We start from the raw sequence: 20,010 nt of genomic DNA, 5'->3' as shown, positions 1-20,010 counted from the left end.
AGACGCATCTCTGATCAAAGTTACGGACACTCACTCAGAAGTACAGAAGACGCATCTCTGATCAAAGTTATGGGCACTCACTCAGAAGTACAGCAGACGCATCTCTGATCAAAGTTATGGGCACTCACTCAGAAGTACAGCAGATGCATCTCTGATCAAAGTTATGGGCACTCACTCAGAAGTACAGCAGACGCATCTATGATCAAAGTTGCGGACACTCACTCAGAAGTACAGAAGACACATCTCCGATCAAAGTTATGGGCACTCACTCAAAAAGGAGACTAGGACCCACCTTGGATAGCGAGATTTGACTGTTCAGCCTGTCTTTCCACCGTCATTTTATGTGTTGCCATCTTCTGAGCGATTGTCGGAATCAACTCCAGAGCGTTTGCAAGATTTGTCATCATCACGGCGTCTTCCGCTGACACTATCGGGGAGGTTTTTGCTCGATGTTGTATCGATGAAACCTGGGAGAGAGAGAATTAAAAGAATGAAAATCAGCAATGGGGGGGAATTGTGTCATCATTATCGAAAACGAAAACGATTGCTTATTTATGCAAAATTTTGTCTATTGAGGTCATCTCCATTGAAAGACTCAATAGGTCTTTATAGATGACGTTGCTCAATAACCATTACTGGTTTATTGTGTCTTTCTTCATGCTGAAATACATTATTTTTATTTTACTTCAGTGCTTGTGCAACTAAAAATAAACTACTGACTCTCCAGCAAACTCTTAACTAACAGCGGCGGGAGCACAGATAAATAAAAGAGTCGACACAGATACACTGCAAGTCATATGTTCTCACTCACCTGTGAAACAACATCCTGAACAACTTCATCAAATAAGTCAGTTCTGATAATTCCAGACCAGAACGCTTGGAGATCTGAACAAATAGATAGACTAAGTTAAGTGCGCGTAAGGATGGACGGCATGATATATTGCATGCTGGAAATTGCATTTTATGAAAGGAACAATTGAGCTTTTGGTAATTCGATTTAGGGGTTTCGATACCAAAAAGTTTGAGAATCACTGCTACAGAGTTAACATGAAAACACGATACAAACATGTAAATCTACCTTGTATCTTGTCAGCTGTGGCAATGGATTCTCTCATGACCATCCCATCTAGCTGAGGTGAAGGAGCCAATCCTGAGTCTTCTGAACTTGACCGCTCTAACGAACTCATTCCACCTGAATGAAGATTTCAGAATTAAAATCTATGGCTCAGTGGTTAAGGTGTTGATGCAGAGAGTTGGTGATAACTGGTTCAAACCCCTGTGCTCACCATCCAACCCATGTGTAATAAACTGAGTAGGCAATGCTGCAACGGAAATGTCGAGTCTATGCTCATCTAACATATGAGTAATGTAGTGGCTAGTGCACCGCAGCGATTTGCTAAGGAAGCCCCAAAAATTATCAGAATTGTGTTAATCGTAACTAGGTGTTCAGAGCAGCAGCCGCACAACTCTCATTAGATAAATAAATGCAAATGTTATGACGTTATGTTGTTTTGTTGACATTGCATTTATTCCTTAGGCTTAAACTTCAAAAAGCATAAAACATACATTGACGATCACAAAATTGAGTTTCATTCGAAGATATCAATTTTTTTTTGTGTAGGTGCGACATGATTTTTTTCCCTGTGATAATTTGGTGCCGAACGAACAAAAAGTTTAGGAACCACTGGTGTAATGGAAAAAATTCGCCAATATTGAAAATAGCAGCTCATTAAGTATCAGTGAATGCTCATAGATAGATGCTCATCTATAGACTTGTTTAAAATGTAGCGTGAAGATGTGGAGAAAACGCTGCCTAAATGCGGATAGATGTGTAGAAAAAAAATGGCGCATAACTACCAAATTTCTGAACACAAGCTAGGCAGAAAATCAATGATGTCACTTTAAATGACTTTTTGTTATTGCGAAACACTTTTCAACATCCAATTGACCAAAAAATGTCTATTTTCAAACCACAGCAGCATTGTGCATCACCCTGGATAGACTGAACTTCGAAAAAATGTTGACTCACCAAAACTTTTCTGGCTTTCCTGTGACAATCTCTGCACGGATAACATAGCTCGTTTCGCGTTCAATAACATCGTATTATCTTCAGAGTTTGATCGTTCCAAGGATGGCCCTTCGTTCATCGAATGCTGTGAATAAAACTTAACCAGTTGTTTAATACGGCCCTTTCATGACAGACAGATGAAAATGTTCAAAAGTAAAAATAAAATTTGGGATTATTGAACATCAGTGGGCTTCAACCCCCAAGGGTGAAAATTGAAAAAGTTGTTTTGAAAACAACGACGAAAAGACTAATTTTTGGTTTTTAATCCCTGTTTTTCATACCGAATTGATGGATTATTTTAAAACTATACTCAACCCCTGCTTCAGGTTGACTATATTTGCAGACTCTGGCCTAGGAAAAACGAAAGGCAGTGTGTTTATAGATAGATAATGATTTTACAGATATTGGGGTCGGAGCCGAATTTTCAGTTCCTGGAGACAAGTTGTATAAATAGCTTTGCAATATAAATCTTGGCTTTGGTTCGGATTAAGGTTATGTTAAGCCTTATCTGTTTTAATCCACCTAATGCAATTCCAGTTTACAATAGCAATTTTGTTGAGCAGACTTGTTTGAGGCCTGTGGTCTCTTGGCTTAACGAACCTTTCGACATCTACTCTGTCCATGATGAGTTTGAAAACACGCCGTCGACCCCAAACCACTGGCTGTGGCCTCACTCAAAATATTATGCTCTATATAATTTACATCAGTGGTTCTCAAACGCCGGCGAATTTTTTAAGGGTGGGGGTTAAGCTAATTAAAAATAAAATATTCGTTAGATTTGATCTTGCCTGCTTTATTTTGGGTATTTACATTCCATCCACGAATTTTCAACGTGTTTTTAGAATAAAACATACTTTCGCCCTACTATCTGTTAGTTGTAGCTTATTGTTAGCTAGTTATTTTTAAGGTGGGGCGCGAGACTTGACAAATTCTGAAAAAGAGTGCGCGGCCTAAAAAGTTTGGGAACCACGGATTTACATAGATGGAAATCGTTCTTTAATAAAACTCCACTCACATCTTTTGTGTCGGCCAGATCAAAAGAATGATTGAAACTCTCTCTACTCGAAGTGGCCTCCAAACTCGCTCCTTTATTGCTTCGACATTGGTTCGAACAATTTGTCTCGTGTTGATAGTAGTCAACGTCACCGCTCTCAATCATTTTTCTAAACAATGGATGAAAAATTTTCATGTGCTGATATGTTAGCAGCCAAAATCTTCTAAGTAGCCTAGAAAGCTAGAACGGTTGCCGAGGAGCTATAAGTTGGTGGTGTGGCTCATCGTGCTGAGCGTTAGGAATACGTTCACCACCGCACCTTTGATTATCTTGCGTGAGTTTGCAGGTTTGAATCCCATCTGGAGATGGTCATGTGCGAGAGGAGAGGTGGTTCACGTAACCGCTGGTCGGATACGGCTTCCTCTATCATCAATCCGCGCTTCCGGAAACAAATAACTAAGAAATCCCATACTCGACATGGACTGGTAACCGGACGAGAGACCTTGGTTCGCCATAAGATTAAGCCGCCTTATCGACTTTCCTCGCCCGGGGATAAATATGTAAATTCTTTCCCAACTTTTTGTTGGAGTTAGGACAATAGCTGAGCTCCAGCTCCTAAACACCCAGTTATCATTGCAAATTTACAGTTTCATACTATTTTATAAAAATAATAGCAAGGGTTGGGTGTAATTCAATTTGGTTGATGTCTCAAGTTAACATGTGTTAATAACTTAACAAAATGTAAAATCAATGCTTAGTATCAGGGTAGTTTGATTGATTGATATATTGATTTGATATATAGATAGTTTGAATCAAAATGATGATATGAACATAGAAATTAGTTTGTAAGTGACAACCCTCGAAATAGGCATCAAAAACTTTACAGTGGTAAAGCTCAAGAAAAATTATTCTGGGCCAAGGTTCGTATTTCCTCACATAGCCTACACAAACTCACCTTAACATGGTTCCATTAATTCTTATTGCTCGTTTCCAATCCTTCAATGTAGACTTTCCGGCTTCCTGAACAAACTCTTTCGGCGTCATCCATACATTGTGACACTAAACAAACAATTAGAGACAGGGTCATCAAACTAGGAACTGACTCATCAACTCGTAAGCGGCCACAGGCAAATAACACCTTAACTAGATACTATTCGTGACGACTATAGGTTAATTGACTGTGAAATGTTTAATTCTTTGACCACACCTGTTTTTCTACTTTCATTGGGTTTTAGTAGTCAGCACGGCGCATAAAATAACTGATAACTTTTAATGTTAAAAGCAAAACTAGATTCACAAATGTTGAGTCTTGCGGGTCAATATTCAAAAAAGTTTGAGCGTCACTGATTTATTAGTTAATGCAAGGTTCCCCAGCCAGAAGGAAATTCCACTCAAGAAAAGAATTTATTCAATTAATTTAGGCAAGAAATTTAACTTTGTACCACTTTGTACTATTTCTAATATTCTTTACTTAAGTATCGTTGTAATACATATTTATGAAGACATTATAAACTATTTGTACAAAAGCTGTGGAGTGCAAGTTGGTTGTTAGTCTAGTTATAATCCATTGATGTTGAAAAACAAATGCCACAAACAAAACAAATAACCATAATGCAATTAATTTAGTCCCAACCTACCAGGACACACTTAGCATTGATGCCAGGACAAATAAATTTCTTCCAATGTAATTCTCCTTTGCTGTTGCCACAAGTTATGGGATAACTGTCTTCCTTCATCAGCAAACTGAAACAAAGATAAAAAAAAAAAGAGTTTTATATTTATCTTGTGGAAAGAGAAAGGTGGATAAGACAGCTTTATGCTGTCACATCACAAAGGCATAAACTGAATTGTCTGGTATGGGATTAGTTAGTTATTTGACTTCGGAAAAATGGATTTGATGGTAGAGGAATCAGTAACCAACTGACGGTTGTGAACCACCGTATGATGGGAAAGAACTCCAGGAATCTCTCAAACATACTCAGTAAGTGTGGTAGGCTGAATAGAATTTCCATACCTTTTTCCCTGGGGAAATGGATTCAATAAAATGACTTAATCACATTGTGAACCACAGCCTATCGTCTTGTTAACAGTCCATGCTTGGTGTGCGGACAATCAATGCATGGACTCGACGGTGGAGAAAGCCGCAATGACAAATCATAAAGTACCCTTAGAATTGCTCAAATTTCTCTACAAATCGTTTCTTTCACTCGACCTCGAATGGTGACATTTTCCAAAGCGCCGATGACAAATCTCAATAAGACAGATAGGAAGTACTTTGTCTGAATGTAACGCTGTGATCTCTGATACAAACTGAATCACACACTTTCAAACAGAGAAATCTCACCAAATAAGGATTGGGATCTGGACAACTAGTCGCCATTTTCTTTTGACGATAACTTCCCAAGTCTCGTGCGAATTGGTAGTTACTGATGTGTAAGAAGCTCCAGAAGAATGTGCACCAAGATGGCGCACAACCTGAACATAGTATGTGTACCTGGTTATGGTTCAGGTTGTGCGCCATCTTGGTGCACATACTTTGAGAGCGCCATGTGTAATGCACCTCAATAATTCCATTTAGTAACTCTGGACATTCATGATCGCCCATTACTTTGCTCAGATAAGTCTCCTCTACTTCTGAGTATGCATTATGCAACACCATGATATAATTCAGTTTCATTAACTCTTGACATATCATTGGTTATCCAATACCCTGCTCTTTTATTTCTGAGTGGTTGTGTGAGTGAGCAAACTTCATTGCAACTGGATAATGAAATATTGAATTTCAAGATGAACCTTAAACAACTCTCTTGATCCGGGGCTTTATTAGGCAAATGTAATGGAAAATATATATGTAGCTATGAACAGGTTAGGTAGGGGAATTTGCAACTCTTCCTATCTGTAATGTCCTTACTTCCGATTGCAAGCTAAGTAGCCTAGCTTTGAGACAACTTAAAGAGAAACAAGATAGGACAAACTCGCATATTAGCACAAAACAAATAATTTCTTAAAATTTAACCCTTTCAACTCTTGCTAAAGTATTTACCTGTCCTCTCTATTCTGGTTAGGAACATATTGTATTATCGGGTCTGCTACTGGTTCGCCTCTGAAAAAGATGAAACTCATGTTTAGGAAGAATATAGAAAATCAGAATTTATAGTTTTGATCTGTTTCACGAAGCAATTTATGCCCTATTTTTACAGGAGAAAATTCAGCGCTCCAGAAGTATGTGTACCAATATGGAGGTAACTAATTTTGTTCGCCTACTTCAAACAAGTTGTGTGAACGGACTGAAATATATGGGCAGGGCATATATTCACTTAGATAACACAGACAGTCCCAGAACTTGTAATAGAACTAAAATAAGGAAAATCGAAATAGAATTATGGCCTAACCCTAAACTGGTACACAAAACATCCACTTCAAACACTCACCTTTCATTGTAAACCATGAGAGCTCTGACTCCGTGGTCATTGTCTGTTGACATTTGTTGAGATATGGGTGGTTGGGGGGTGTGTGCGGGTGATGGCGGCATCAGGTGTCCATCCTTGCTTACTGGAACTGTACTGACACTGCCCGAGCTAGAAAAAAATGTCCATATTGATATGATCATGCATGGTTCTAAGAAAATTAGAATAAAAAAAATTTAGGGCAACGATTTTGTATTGTTTTTGCATTGTATTCCCTGTAGTGATAATTATATTTATTTTCACCCACTTAGAAGTGAAGGAAACACATTTCTGAGCAAAATTATAGGAACTCACTCAGAAGTAATGAAGACTCATCTCTGAGCAAATTTGCACACACTCACTTTAAAATTGACCATACAGGATTAAAGGCGATGAATAACACACGTTGCTATTTACAGAACTTAAATCCTAAGTACCATACATAAATGCTTCGAAAAAATTAGAAAAATGTACGTTATTCCTCTTCCTCTTTTATAACATATTATTTCAGAATGTATTCCAAATAGTAGGCCCCATACCTCTCGTTGATTAGGACAATAGACCTCATCTCATTGCTGCCATCTTGTGATTTCTGTGATATTGGCGATCCAGCCATCATCGGACTCTGAGCGTCTTTATTGATTTGCCCACTGTAATATAAGGTCAATAGATCAGTTGTTATGGTTACTTATCGATTTCGATGAGTATGTTGATTGGTATTTGTTCGTTTGTTTCACTTTCGTATGTTACGCAATATCTCACGAAAGCGAGGTTGAATGTGCATTCATCCTATCTCGGACCAGAAGCCTATTGATTTTGGATGAATTATGTCGTATAATTAGCGAGTTATTAATTAATTGGTGACGGGACACGTGGTGTCACTATTGAGTCAGAGCTAAGAAATCGAAACCGCAGATTGATAAGTTGGCTGTCTCCGATCGCTATCTAGGTTTCAACCTTATTGGTGAAGCAAAACCCCAATCACACATTCCAGAGGCTCGTAAAAACCCTTTGCATTACCGTAGTTTATTAATTGTATTTTATTGTCTGAATTGGTTAAAATATGATTAAAAGCAAACCTAATACTGGCAAAACAAAATGAACTTTGATACCTTTGGTCCAGCACCAAAATAAGATTGCCGAACCCAAGACTTTAATTGTCAATGTGATAAAAAAAATTGCTGACCTAAGCAGTTCTGACACTTACCCTGGATCTCCAATAATCACAATTTTCTCATTTTCTCCATCGATCATCATAGGATGAGATTCCTGAGAAATAGGAACAAATTGAATTATGGTGGGATTGAAGTCCTTTGAGTTAAAGAGATTTCTCAACTATGTTAGCGTAGGGGTTTGAGATGTTTGAGATGATAAACTCCAAATATGAGAAATTTTTCTGAAAGGCATGAACTGCTTCAAATCTTGCGTCTGCAATTTCTGATTGACAAGCTGGACTCTAACAGCTAGCGGGTCCCGTCAGATACCGGAAGACCTGGGTTTTCAAGAGTCATGGGGTCTGAAAAGCATTTCAACCTACGAAAAATTGCTATGTATGATACAGAAAAATGTTTTTTTTTTAATCTCAAAAGGGGGGATTCTCACCCCTGCTCGTAGATCTTTAGTTATAAGTAACTGCTTGCACAAAGCCTTCTTCGGAGTGAAAAAAAACTACTAAAATTATAAAATCTCACCTGTGGTTTGGGAGAATGAGTCCTGTTGTCATCTGCATTGTGAGGGGTCGGTGGTTTGCGTTCTATGTCCATTGATTCGGTGGATTGTAGGGAACTGAAAAGAAATGACAAATGATTGAAACAAATGAGGGATGATTTCTTATATTTATTAGGGAAGGAAAGTGCCAAGAATTATTATAGGGAGATCTTGCAAATATATCAAAATATAGTAAGGTTCACAAATTTATTATTGAATATATATCTAGCGCCCGTCGAGGTGTTCTTTGAATGAGATCTATTGTTTTCAAGTTCATGATTATAGGGCAGATGACCGCCAGTTACTATTCCCTACATATAGGAAGATTGTTATTGGCATATGGTGCTAAGAATTAGGTATACACATTTCAATGTGCCATGTTACGAATTTACCAATAGAGTATAGTTGAAATTAAAAATGTATTAGGATAAAGTCTAGTTGTTCAACTTGAAAATCAGTCAACTATTCCCATACTCGAACATGGACAGGTACCTAGATAAAGGGCCACAGTTTGCCATATGATCAAGCCGTCCTATCGACTTTCCTCCCCTCCCAAAGCCACCCTCAGGATAAATAAAAATATAAACCAGTCAAATCTCAATGCAAGTCCATGTATCTGAAATAAATACTGGGCCAACTATTCCCATGTGCAGCACCAGGCTGTGATTCACTATATTATTGAGCTGCCTTATCGGCTTTCCTCTTCCCGGAATGAATAAAAAAATACCAATAGGAGCGTCTCTAGACCTTAAACAAATAGAACGTAGTGATGTGTTAACGACCGAGCGCAACTTGTGCCTTGGGGCAATTAACCCTCTACCACACTGTACATGAAGGAGAATAAGCAATATTGATCGTACTTCGACACACTGGAAGTGTTAACTGAAAAGCCATGAACAATCAACATGAACAAACAACATTTGCAATGAAACCATTAATTTGAAGTAAGTTCACCTTAATATATTTAATTCATTGAAGGCAACGCATTTATTCCTTTGATATTAGTTTGTTGTGGAATAAGAATAAATGTAAGGAAACCTAGGCATTTCAGTTTACCAAACAAAATAAATAAGGTATTCTCGATACCAGCATTCTTAATATGAATCGCAACTGAACTCACTATAAAGACAACTCGACAAGACGTCGCTAATTAGATGCTCATTGCGTGTTTCGCGAATCCTCAACAAATTCTTTTGAATCAATGTCAGTTTATTTTTTCATGTCTTTTTAAATTTTTATTGTCAAAAGCATATATCAGTGCTTTCGCGTAAAAATAACTATCCGGTCCATGTATCTGAAACAAATAACTAATAAAGTAACCCCATATCAGACTTGGTAACCGGATAAAAGGTCATCATTCGCCACGTGATTGAACTGTTTTATCCACTTTCCGTTCCCGAGATAAATAAGAAAACCTTCTCATATCCAAATCAGCGAGGCTCGGGTTAACGCGCCGTGAAATTCTTTCGAGATGAAACAACGCGCGCTGCACACCCACCACCAAGCAAACCGTGACGCAAAAAACGTCATATGCTGTTGCACAAACTATATTCCGACGTTTAATATTAACCTTCTAATCACCGTGGCAAGATTTATCCCATAATTTGAGCGAATAAATCACGTTTCGACGCAAGTGGGTCAATCTTCAAATGTCACGACGGTTCTAAACTTGGGAATTGTGACGCACAATGCTGTTTTTTCGGAAGACGATATCACCATTGTATTGTAATAATTAAAATAGGAAATTCCTTCCCGCTAAATAAATTATGAATCTCTCACGATACGTTTTCATATTATCACCAAACAAATAAGCAACCGAAATGGAGCGGATTTAAAATAAATTTAGCTTTCTGGTTAGAGTGGTTAGAGCCCGAAGCTAACATTACGCAAAATAAGTAAATTTCGACAAAGTTATGGCGGAAACGTGCTAGTTTAATTATGATCTCATGAAATAGGCAACCATGCTCGGCCAACAACAACCAACTTTACCGAATGCAATCATCTCGAAATTGCTGACTATATGCTCGGTATTGACCCGCCATTAATTTTCTGCCCTTTGCTTACGTTACAATAGGAATACACAGTAGTATCGCTGGATATTAAGTCAGAGAAACTCGCCAAGGAAATATCAGGTCATTAAACACAGTTATAACGACAACGTGTTATATTATGATGTTTAATGGAATACGTCGCCATGCTTGGTCAAGGATAAATTTACTAACCAATGCGCACGGTTATTTCCCCAACACTAATTTTCCGATTTTCTATCTTTGCTTGAGTTAAAATAAAAGGTTTATGCACGCTTACTTTAAAATATTTCTGTATTCACGTTAGCGCGCAGCGACACTCTTGAATATCTTGTAATAGGCGTCCCTCTTGCTACAGCATACTTGCATTGCACGCATACAGAACCACACGTTTAACACGGCACAGGCCAGAAATTCAGGGTAGCTTCAAACGAGGTTTAAACATGAGACACAAATATCACATTTGACGAACAATATAAGTGAAAAATACGAAGATATTACGCTGTGATATTACATGAATAAAAGTGGAAAAAATGAGATGTAGCCTATAAGCTAGTGAGCAAAACTTTACACGAAAAAATCTTTTTTTTTTTGGATAAAATCATCTCTAAAATGATTAAATCCATAAATGGTGTGGAACATTATTCCCATAATTTGACAAAAATAAACCCTTCTGAAATAACTAACCAAAAATAAAAGAAAAAATACACAAATATGATAAAGAGGGTTAACATTACTTCGCCGTTGCGTGCGTGGTCTGTCTGACTGAATATGATCTCATAATCAATGAAAAACAAACGTATTGTCACGCAATAGTCGAGCTAATTAGGCGTAACGAGAATCAGTTCAAAGAATTACTAAGAATTATAAATTTGAGTTTCAGAAGCGAACTTGAAGTCGAAATGACATATTTCAACATGTCCGTCGACCCGTTGCCAGCAGCACTGAATATACAATGTACTACGCTGTTTTTAGCCAACCAAAAATAATCGCAAATATGAATCCATACATTGCACTGTATTCGGTATTTTCTAGGCTCGAATAAATTTTATTATTACTAACAATAAAATACCTTTTAGGGAAATTAATATACCGGAAACGGGTAACCCGCGAACCGGATATCTAGGCGGATATGACGTGTTTGTAGCCGACCGTAACGTACGTGACGCAATTACAACCATTCAACGGTAAATACCGTAAACTGTTGTATCGACAAGGCTCGAATAAACGTACATATACATACAGGCATACAGCTAAAGGTCGGCTGCATGGCGAAAATCATCCTGGGTGTATAAGTAATACGCGCGCCATTTGTAAGGAGCAGGTAACATAGTTTTGCCGGCGTTCCAGAAGTATGTGTACCAATATTGAGGTAACTAATTCAGTTCCCCTATTTTACATCAAGTTGTGTAAAGGGACTGAAACCTATGCGAAGGGGGTATATTTACTTGGCTAACACAGACAGTCACCGAACGCATACTAGAACTAAAATAAGGAAAATTGAAATAAAATTATGGCCCAACCCTGACTTGGTACACATACTATGGCAGTTTTGGCAACGTTTCCGATGGCTGTACAAGCAAACTTCATCTCGACAATGGATAGAAACCTGCATCGCGCTGATGAAGTGCGTGTGTATAAAGATACGAAACGTTAACGAAATCTTTGCTTCTTACCACATATTCATGTGGTACCATTTAAATCAGAGGTGTGCAACCATTAATACAAGAAGTACAGATACAAATGGGAGGAGCCGCGGGCCGCACCTTTATTTAACATAGGCTTTCTAGTAGTTGCAGGCACGAAATATTAGGTTGACCTAATTTTTTTAAAGTCCGACATTCGAAACTTTGACAAACCTGTAGCGCTCACTTCTTACTACATGCCACTACTATTAAGGCATATACATGTTGTTCATCCTTCACCGGCTACATACAATCCATAACAAATGAAATAAAACCACCACGAAACCTAATTCTCGAAGAGTTCTATTCTAGTTACGGTATCAAAAATTACTCCGGGAAAAGCTAGGCTAAAATTAGCTGCCAGTACTTTTAAATGACAGGCGGGTTTAATGCTATGAATTTTGAAAATTTAACCACGTTGCAACTCGCGAAGCACTTTCAAAATAAACATGAAAAATTTTCAATGGTAAAGGTTGAAAATTTTTTCCGGGGTCAAAGGTCAGGGAAGTCCTGGTGGAGATGGGGTGTGACATGCGATGGGAACATTGCGGGCTCTTAGTCCGCTAAGCCACTATATGAAATGAACACTGATAAAGATCTTACATTTCATTTGCAGTAACGAGCGCCCGCGGTATCAGGTGAGGGGACACGTATACTGCGGTTTAAACGCCTACGTGGAACTGGAGCATACGGTTCATGAACTCGTATTTAGGAACTAATAGGATAGAATTTCCCACAGTTTACTTTCTGTAATACGAATAGGGAGAGAATATTTGGATGATTTGTACAAAGTCCCCGCCAATACTTGAAAATAAGAAAATTGGTGATTATCCAGTTAGTGTTTGGAATGCAGATTGCGCTAGGAATTCGAATTTTCAAATCATTCTAAACCACAAATGGATAAACACTAATTTGTAATTTTCAAATGTGGCGGAGATGTTTTTCTAAAATCTCACCATTTTTCCTTCAGTGGCGAGAGCTTTGTAGAAAATATCCAAATATTCGACTTTAATGAAAATCTGTTACGCTGAAAAGTTATACATAAATGCGCATTTAATGAGACACAAGCGCTTGTTTTGTGCACAAAAACCACCAATACTGAGTAAAATGTAATATGGACATTCGTACTCCCCATCCCAACGTTAATTCACCAATTTGATCAATTCATGCACCGATCGTAGCGCATTCAAGGCTATTATGGGACGTTCAGACTGGAAACCACTGAATTACGAGATTTTAAAAAATGCAAAGACTCGCAAGAACGTATTCCTCCAGGAACAAGGCTAGGGCAAGAAGTAACTAACAACTAGAGCTGCCTTTCTTATGAGGGGGGGGGGGGGGGATTATTCCGCCATTATGGCTTGGACGAGGAGTTTGAACTGCACACGAACACTGTCTAGTCCCGATGGTACATTTCAACTTTTCAAGGGGCACATTAGATTATTATAATGATACCTTTTCATAATTTACAATCTGCCATAAAATATTTTCTATCGCCTGATGTTAATAATTTGAAGACCTAAGTTTAAATTCATTACGGAGTCACAATTTCACCTTGTTGGAAGCTTCAACTACAGCAAGCATTCTTTCCCAGTTCACATACTTATTTTCTCCAATTACAGCAAGCAGTACAATTTTGGGCGTACATGAGCGAATCTATAAATTGTCCAAATGGTACCGATGGACAGAAAGTTTGTGAAACCCTAGTCTATTCCAGTGGTTTTCAACCTTCATGGCCCATTTTCATTGTATTAAAACACTATGGCTACAAGAAAAACAAAAAAAATCTTGTCTGCAAAAATAGGCACTTTCACTTTATAATAATTAGGAGAAAATTTCCACCCTGTAACAAAAAAACAGCGTCATCGGTCATCACTCAGTGGCAATACAATCAAATTCAACTAAATTTATCAACAACTCTAGCAATTTTTAATAGATCTGTGGCCCAGAAGTGAGCCATGGCCCTAGTCAAACGCTATAGGTCTCATTGAAATGTTGTAAATCACAATAAGGCATTCTTAAAATCACAAATTATCCCGAAACGAGAGGTAACTAATTGTAAAATCCAAAATGAAAGTGATGCGCAGTTGCCAATAAATTCAAGTTCTCTAGTTCCATTGATAAGGTGCTACCGCGAATACACCGTGTAATTTATTCACCTGTTATCTTTTTCCTCTTCTGACGTCATAATTCACCATTCACAAGACAAATTAAAATTAGCTAGAATAGATTGAAACATACAATTACCTAAAATTAAGTAAAATGTAGCATATACTAAAATTTCAAGGTATTTGCAATAATCGACTCATGTTTTAAATAAATTAATTAATCCAATATTCCCATGGACTATAATAACCGGACGAGACACGGTGGTCCATCATAAAATGAACCGGTATTGGCTATTATGCGATTTCATTAGTTTATTTCTGCATCCGTTCGTACAAAGTATTATATGAGTTGATTAATTGTGATACGAGGTGGAAAAAATAAACTGCCTTTTACTGACAAAATTACCATCACCTATTATAAACGCCTAATTAGAAGTCTGTGTGTTTCTTTGTAATGAATAACTCCGGTAAGCGATGTGATTTCCACCCGATAAATTCACCAGGGCACTGGCGTACATAAATAAATAGCAAGGAAATTATCACGGCGTAATATAAATGGCGTACGGTACGGTAGTAAACTAATATCGCCATAGTATGATAGTCGTCAAATCTTTTTATTGTGTTTCCAGATAAGGTATCACGCTAAATATTTTGCCTTCACCTCATCTTGCCCTGACGAAGTTTTCTGTATAGAAATTCGAAATGCTGGCATATTACATCGTATTGCTTACACATGTTATGATTTATATATTCCCAATATGAATATACCTGGTGCCCATCATGCGTTCTAAACATTGATAAACACATAAAAAATAACGACTAAATTCGAGTTAAACTTCTGATTTTTACTAAGACGGAAGTTTCGAAAAAACAACAAATTCAACGTCTGACTAACAGCACGCAAACGCTAATATATCTATTAGAATAAAGAACGTCAGCTCGCGTCATTTAAACGGTGAAATACTTAACGAAAACAGGCAAAAGCTATAAAATATTAAAGCAATACTGGCCGCGACTGATCCTAAACGTGCGCGAGGCTCACAATAGCTTACGCTATCGAACGACAAGTAGCCAGCGGGCAACGTCTTTTTTCTTCATTATAACGTCACAAAACAACTCACTCGGCCGTAGCCGTCGAAAGTACGCACGCACGCACACGCACTACGTTTCACTCTACGCACGCACAACGTGACGTAACCTTGCACTAATCTACCGCAATGTGCACGCGCACATACACCAGAAGATTTGCGTCAGAGGATACAGATAAAGCGTGACCGCGAGGAACATAACAAGCCTTTCGTTATTAGTTGCGACTGACTCAAAATAGGAACCATAACCACATACCAAAAGTATACAGACGGAAATAGAAAAAATGAGAGAAACACTGACACACTAAAAGCTTTTTGGAAGTCGGTTAACGCGAGACTTGAAAAGAAGCGAGTCAACACTGACGGGAAAAGTTAGTCAACGGCTTTCGATATTAGTAGCAAGTTTGCTAAAAATCGGAACCATAACCTGAACTAAACGCGATGACAGCCACATGCAGGTCGATTAACGCCGATTGGCATCGACTTGAAAGTCCATTGAAAAAATAGTAAAAACGCTAGGGATTTCGTTTTTGGTCGCAAGTCCGTTCAAAATACGAAGAACAATCCCCTAAAATTAAATCTATATATAGAAGACGCTTCACACACACCAGTATATGGCGATTAGCGGGACTTTAACAGCACTGCCCGAAAAAATTCTCAAAATATGGGAATATTTGCTATTCTCGGATATGATTTTTCATGTGTTATATAAAAGATAGCAATATTTGTTGGTGATATTACATTTTGTGGTGCTCCCGAAGGATGCGAACCAAGATGGCGGACATCGGAACGTTAGGCGATAATTTTTTTCCAATTTTCCTTATTTTAGTCCTATTATCAGTTCGAAGACTAGCCAAGAGCCTCCCGTAGTATTTATAGCTAAAATTATGGCCTAACCCTAACCTAGTACACATATTACATTCCGATGTCCGCCATCTTGGTTCGCATACTTCGAGAGCCCCCATTTTGTAATATTATCTTCCGAACAATATAGGAATGGCACAGTTGAAAATTTCAAATTTCCCTCCACAGTAATTAAGTAATCGAAATCTCGTTTCATAAGGAAACCTACTGATATCACTAGGGAGACCCACATGCAGGGGCGTAGCCAGGGGGTGGTTTTGGGGTCGGAACCCTGCCCCCCTTTTGGGGGTGGCAGAAAATTTTAGTATAAGAATCGCATCAAGTCAAAAATATGTGAGAGCCGCATCATTTTTGAAATTTATATTATTAGAATAACGTGAACTGAAAAGAACTTTACACAAAAGTATAATAAAAATATTGCGAAGTATATAATCTTCAACTGCTTAATGAATTAAAAAAATGTTACGCTACAGTTTCTCTCAGTTAAATTAGGATAAAATTAAATTATTACAAGCGAGAAGAGCCACACAAAAACTTCGGCGAGCCGCGGTTGCACTTGGCGATTAGAATTTCCACCCCCCCCCCATTTTTTAAATTCCTGGCTACGACCCTGTCCACACGTAACGAGGTAGTGGTTGCGCGTAACTTCTTCACCAATTATCAGTACACCATTTTATTCACAATTATGAATTTATGACAAAAAGAACAAAGTGGTGATAAATTAATCGCAGTTATTGTGTCACAATCAAGAACACAATTGAATGATAATGACATAATAATACATCACTCTAGGAAACAATTAAGCTTTCGATTGTTCTTTGAAGCTATTATGACGTAAAAGTCGATCTAAAAGTGTAATGAAGGTGTATATAAATAGAAGAGTATTAGAGAGAATTATCTAATTTAAGAGCTTTTATTTTATTGAATAACCGAGCATATAGAAAATTGGATCAGGCCTAGCAAAGTTGACAATTTAGGAAAATTCGTATCTCAGAATTTAAATACCGTACGAACCATCTTAGCGCTTCACTCACTCTCAGAATAGATATTAAAAATTGCTATTTTATCGTTGAGCTTGATGATTATATTTTAAGAAATTTGACTTCAGGACTTTTTCTCGCTTGAAATGTGCGGTCAGTGCCATAATGATATTGGCAACAGAAGTATACGCGAACATAATAATTGTTGAACTTACAGTTATACTCGCGATAATCTCCCAAAACCTAAATCATGTCGTTTATAGAATCCCAGGTTAGGTAAGCAACTAACACGTATATCCCAGTATTTCTCCATAAGAATCTTCCGTTCGCGGTATGGAGGGAAATTTCAAGTCGTAAAACAGGAAAAGTCCCGCACGTAGAAATAACAAAATATCACGGGAGTCTGTACCAGCCTTAGGCCTGCGAGGAATGCGCGAGACCTTTGCGGTAAAAGCGGGGAATTTCGATTAATTAGGCTTGGATAATGGCACACTTGGGAATGGTGTATCGAATTGTGATAGAATGGTGAATAGCAAAAACTCCAGCTGCTTCCCTGAAAACATTCTGAGTTAATATTTTGGAATATGGAGTATCGAATACGTTCTAAAATCGATGCGTGAAGTCTACCACACTTACCCTATTTTCCTTCCACAATGATTTGTTTTTTGCTTCACTTATTCTATATATTAAATCTAGCAATAACACTCAATTTCCCCAGCCCTAAGACTACACACGGGTAGGTGACAGACCTTACGCTATAGCGCCATCGGAGATTCAACGAAGAACACACAGAACTCTAAAGCATTTTATAAACACCCAGATTACTATTTTCCCACTTGCTGCAAATTAATACCAATACAGTATATTACAAATTTGACATATTAAACAAAAAAAGAAAACACAGACAGAAGTAAATGTGTATTCAATGTGTTTGAATTTTGGAATGCTGAAAAGTTAAGATAACAATCATTTGATTATTGTTATAATTTACAGCAAATTTGAAATATCTAATCTTCTTCAGCGACACGAAATTATTTGCATTCATACCTTTTGGACTACTTCGGAAGATTGCACGCAAAATCTGTTACGGGTCCAAATTATCTTGAAGAAAATCCGTTGGCTGAGAATCAATAATCTAAAAATGCCTTCTGCCAACTTCAGCCGAAATGCGGGGGCGAATAATGAGAAATACTATCATCACAGCTACTGCGCAAACAGCTGATTGAGTGGGTGGGGTATTACCTCTTGGTGACAGAAACAATGGTTGCTTATTTGTGGACTAAAATCAGTTCGAACGAGAGGCCAACTATCATATAAATGTGTCCCATAGGCTACAAAAAGAGTTCTACGATTGAAATTGACACCACATTGTCGGAGTAATGAACTTCAGTATCACTAGTAAACTATTAAATGATGAAAGCAATAGCGTTACAGTACATATTTTGCAGAGAGAGGCAGATTTTTCACAACATCAACTATTAGTTAGACTCGTCTTGTTTCCACAAATACTTCAACATAATCCTGTGGTTTCTAACTATGTTTGCGTTTGAAGCTCAGAAATTGCTATGTACCATACAGAAGAACCGTTTTCTCTCAAAAAAAAAAGGGGGGGGGAGGCTTCTGACCCTCAAAACGCGTTAAGCTTAACTATCGCTGATTATTTGGTTTCTGCGAGACTAACTACTTATCCTTCTTCTATGCTTTTGTGCCGGTGGTTCTGTATGCATATAATGCAAGGATGCTGTAGCAAGAGTAAAGATAACAATCCTAAGTGATTCAAGAGTCTCACTGCACACTAACACAAATATATTTCTGTAACGTTTCGTCTGACCAAGGTCAGACTTCTTCAGACATACATAGTTCAACTAGTTGAACTATGATAGTTGAAGTATGTATGTCTGAAGAAGTACTACTGAAGAAGTACAACTAGTTTGAACTATGTATGTTTGAAGAAGTCCGACCATGGTCAGATGTGCTTGTGTCACTTAGAAGCTTAACTATGTTGGCATGTATGATACAGAATTTTTTTTTTACATTTCATAGGCGAGGCAGGCTTCCGACCTTCAAAACGCGCTAATATGAACACAGCAAAGTATTTGATTAGGTTCCCGCACATTTGAACCCACGTACATTTGAACCCACGACAATTGCACCTGCATACTATTGCACCTATGGAAATTTTGTTTTGTTTCGAGGATATTTGAACCCATACTAAGTCTAACCCATGGGTTTTAGCATCCGCATATAGATTGAACCCGTGGTTATACACGGTTATGTACGGTCACCGAAACACAGAGTTTTTACAATAAGCGAAGGAAGGAATTTAGCAAAAAAGGTTGGAAACTACTGGCCTACGTGGATATTTTTACCCGCAAACGTTCTCAGGCATCGCAGATGTCACGTCGCTTCAGTTTCGTGACCTGCGCGGGGTTTTTCCAGGCATACCTGGCAGACTACGCATAATAGTTCTGCGCCGGCATCGACCTCAAGTTTCCGCTCATAAAGGTTTCGTTTTGATTCAAAAGGTGTTATAAAGAGGCGCGAACGCGAAATTTCGCTCGTAAAGGTGCGTGCAGTTTCACTTTGATCAAGGGTACTAGTAAGAAGCGCGAACACGAAATTTCATCTTACAAGAGAACGCTGGTAAATGTGCATTCATTCTCGCTATCATTCAAGGTGCTGAAAAGAAGCGTGAATGTGAATTTCTATATAACATGGCATTCCTAAAATAATCTACACATTCACGCCGCGCCCTACACGAGCAGTGACTGTTATGTGAGAAGCACAAAACTGGTTATATTTAAAATTGTACCAGAGGGTTAACCCACATATATTCTAGAAAATCAGTCATTCCGTGTCAATTTCACGCCGACCACCGGAAAAAACTGTTCTCCACATCTATCTCCAAATAATGTAATATAAAGTTTGTCTTGTACTTTTGGGACTGTGCTGAGTCGAGTCCATCCATATATACAACGCCGGATACGGTTTAAAACCCGGCAAACTTCCAATACCACAGAACTCCTGACAAGAAAAAAATAAG

General features: G+C 38.0%; 1 protein-coding gene across 7 annotated transcripts in view; it reads right to left on the bottom strand.

Moving 5' to 3' along the window:
• LOC120335741 (glucocorticoid modulatory element-binding protein 1-like) overlaps nucleotides 1–20,010 on the bottom strand; it is a 56,936-nt gene that overhangs the window by 4,975 nt on the left and 31,951 nt on the right. For 5 of the 7 annotated variants that reach the window (XM_039403356.2, XM_039403357.2, XM_039403353.2 and 2 more), the window contains 12 exons: nucleotides 8,200–8,293; nucleotides 7,716–7,777; nucleotides 7,048–7,158; nucleotides 6,494–6,640; nucleotides 6,106–6,165; nucleotides 4,700–4,805; nucleotides 4,018–4,121; nucleotides 3,084–3,231; nucleotides 2,030–2,165; nucleotides 1,079–1,192; nucleotides 812–885; nucleotides 293–467 (listed from right to left, as the gene is read on the bottom strand). In XM_039403356.2, coding sequence (XP_039259290.1) covers nucleotides 293–467; nucleotides 812–885; nucleotides 1,079–1,192; nucleotides 2,030–2,165; nucleotides 3,084–3,231; nucleotides 4,018–4,121; nucleotides 4,700–4,805; nucleotides 6,106–6,165; nucleotides 6,494–6,640; nucleotides 7,048–7,158; nucleotides 7,716–7,777; nucleotides 8,200–8,293 — 1,331 coding nt within the window. Of the gene's footprint in view, nucleotides 1–292; nucleotides 468–811; nucleotides 886–1,078; nucleotides 1,193–2,029; nucleotides 2,166–3,083; nucleotides 3,232–4,017; nucleotides 4,122–4,699; nucleotides 4,806–6,105; nucleotides 6,166–6,493; nucleotides 6,641–7,047; nucleotides 7,159–7,715; nucleotides 7,778–8,199; nucleotides 8,294–14,086; nucleotides 14,212–20,010 lie in introns of those variants that run through there. The other 2 variants (XM_039403360.2, XM_039403355.2) reach the window with 2 other exon arrangements.

The sequence above is a fragment of the Styela clava genome, chromosome 2, assembly GCF_964204865.1.
Source record: "Styela clava chromosome 2, kaStyClav1.hap1.2, whole genome shotgun sequence".
NCBI classification, from domain to species: domain Eukaryota; kingdom Metazoa; phylum Chordata; class Ascidiacea; order Stolidobranchia; family Styelidae; genus Styela; species Styela clava.
This window is presented reverse-complemented; position numbering and strand designations above follow the sequence as displayed.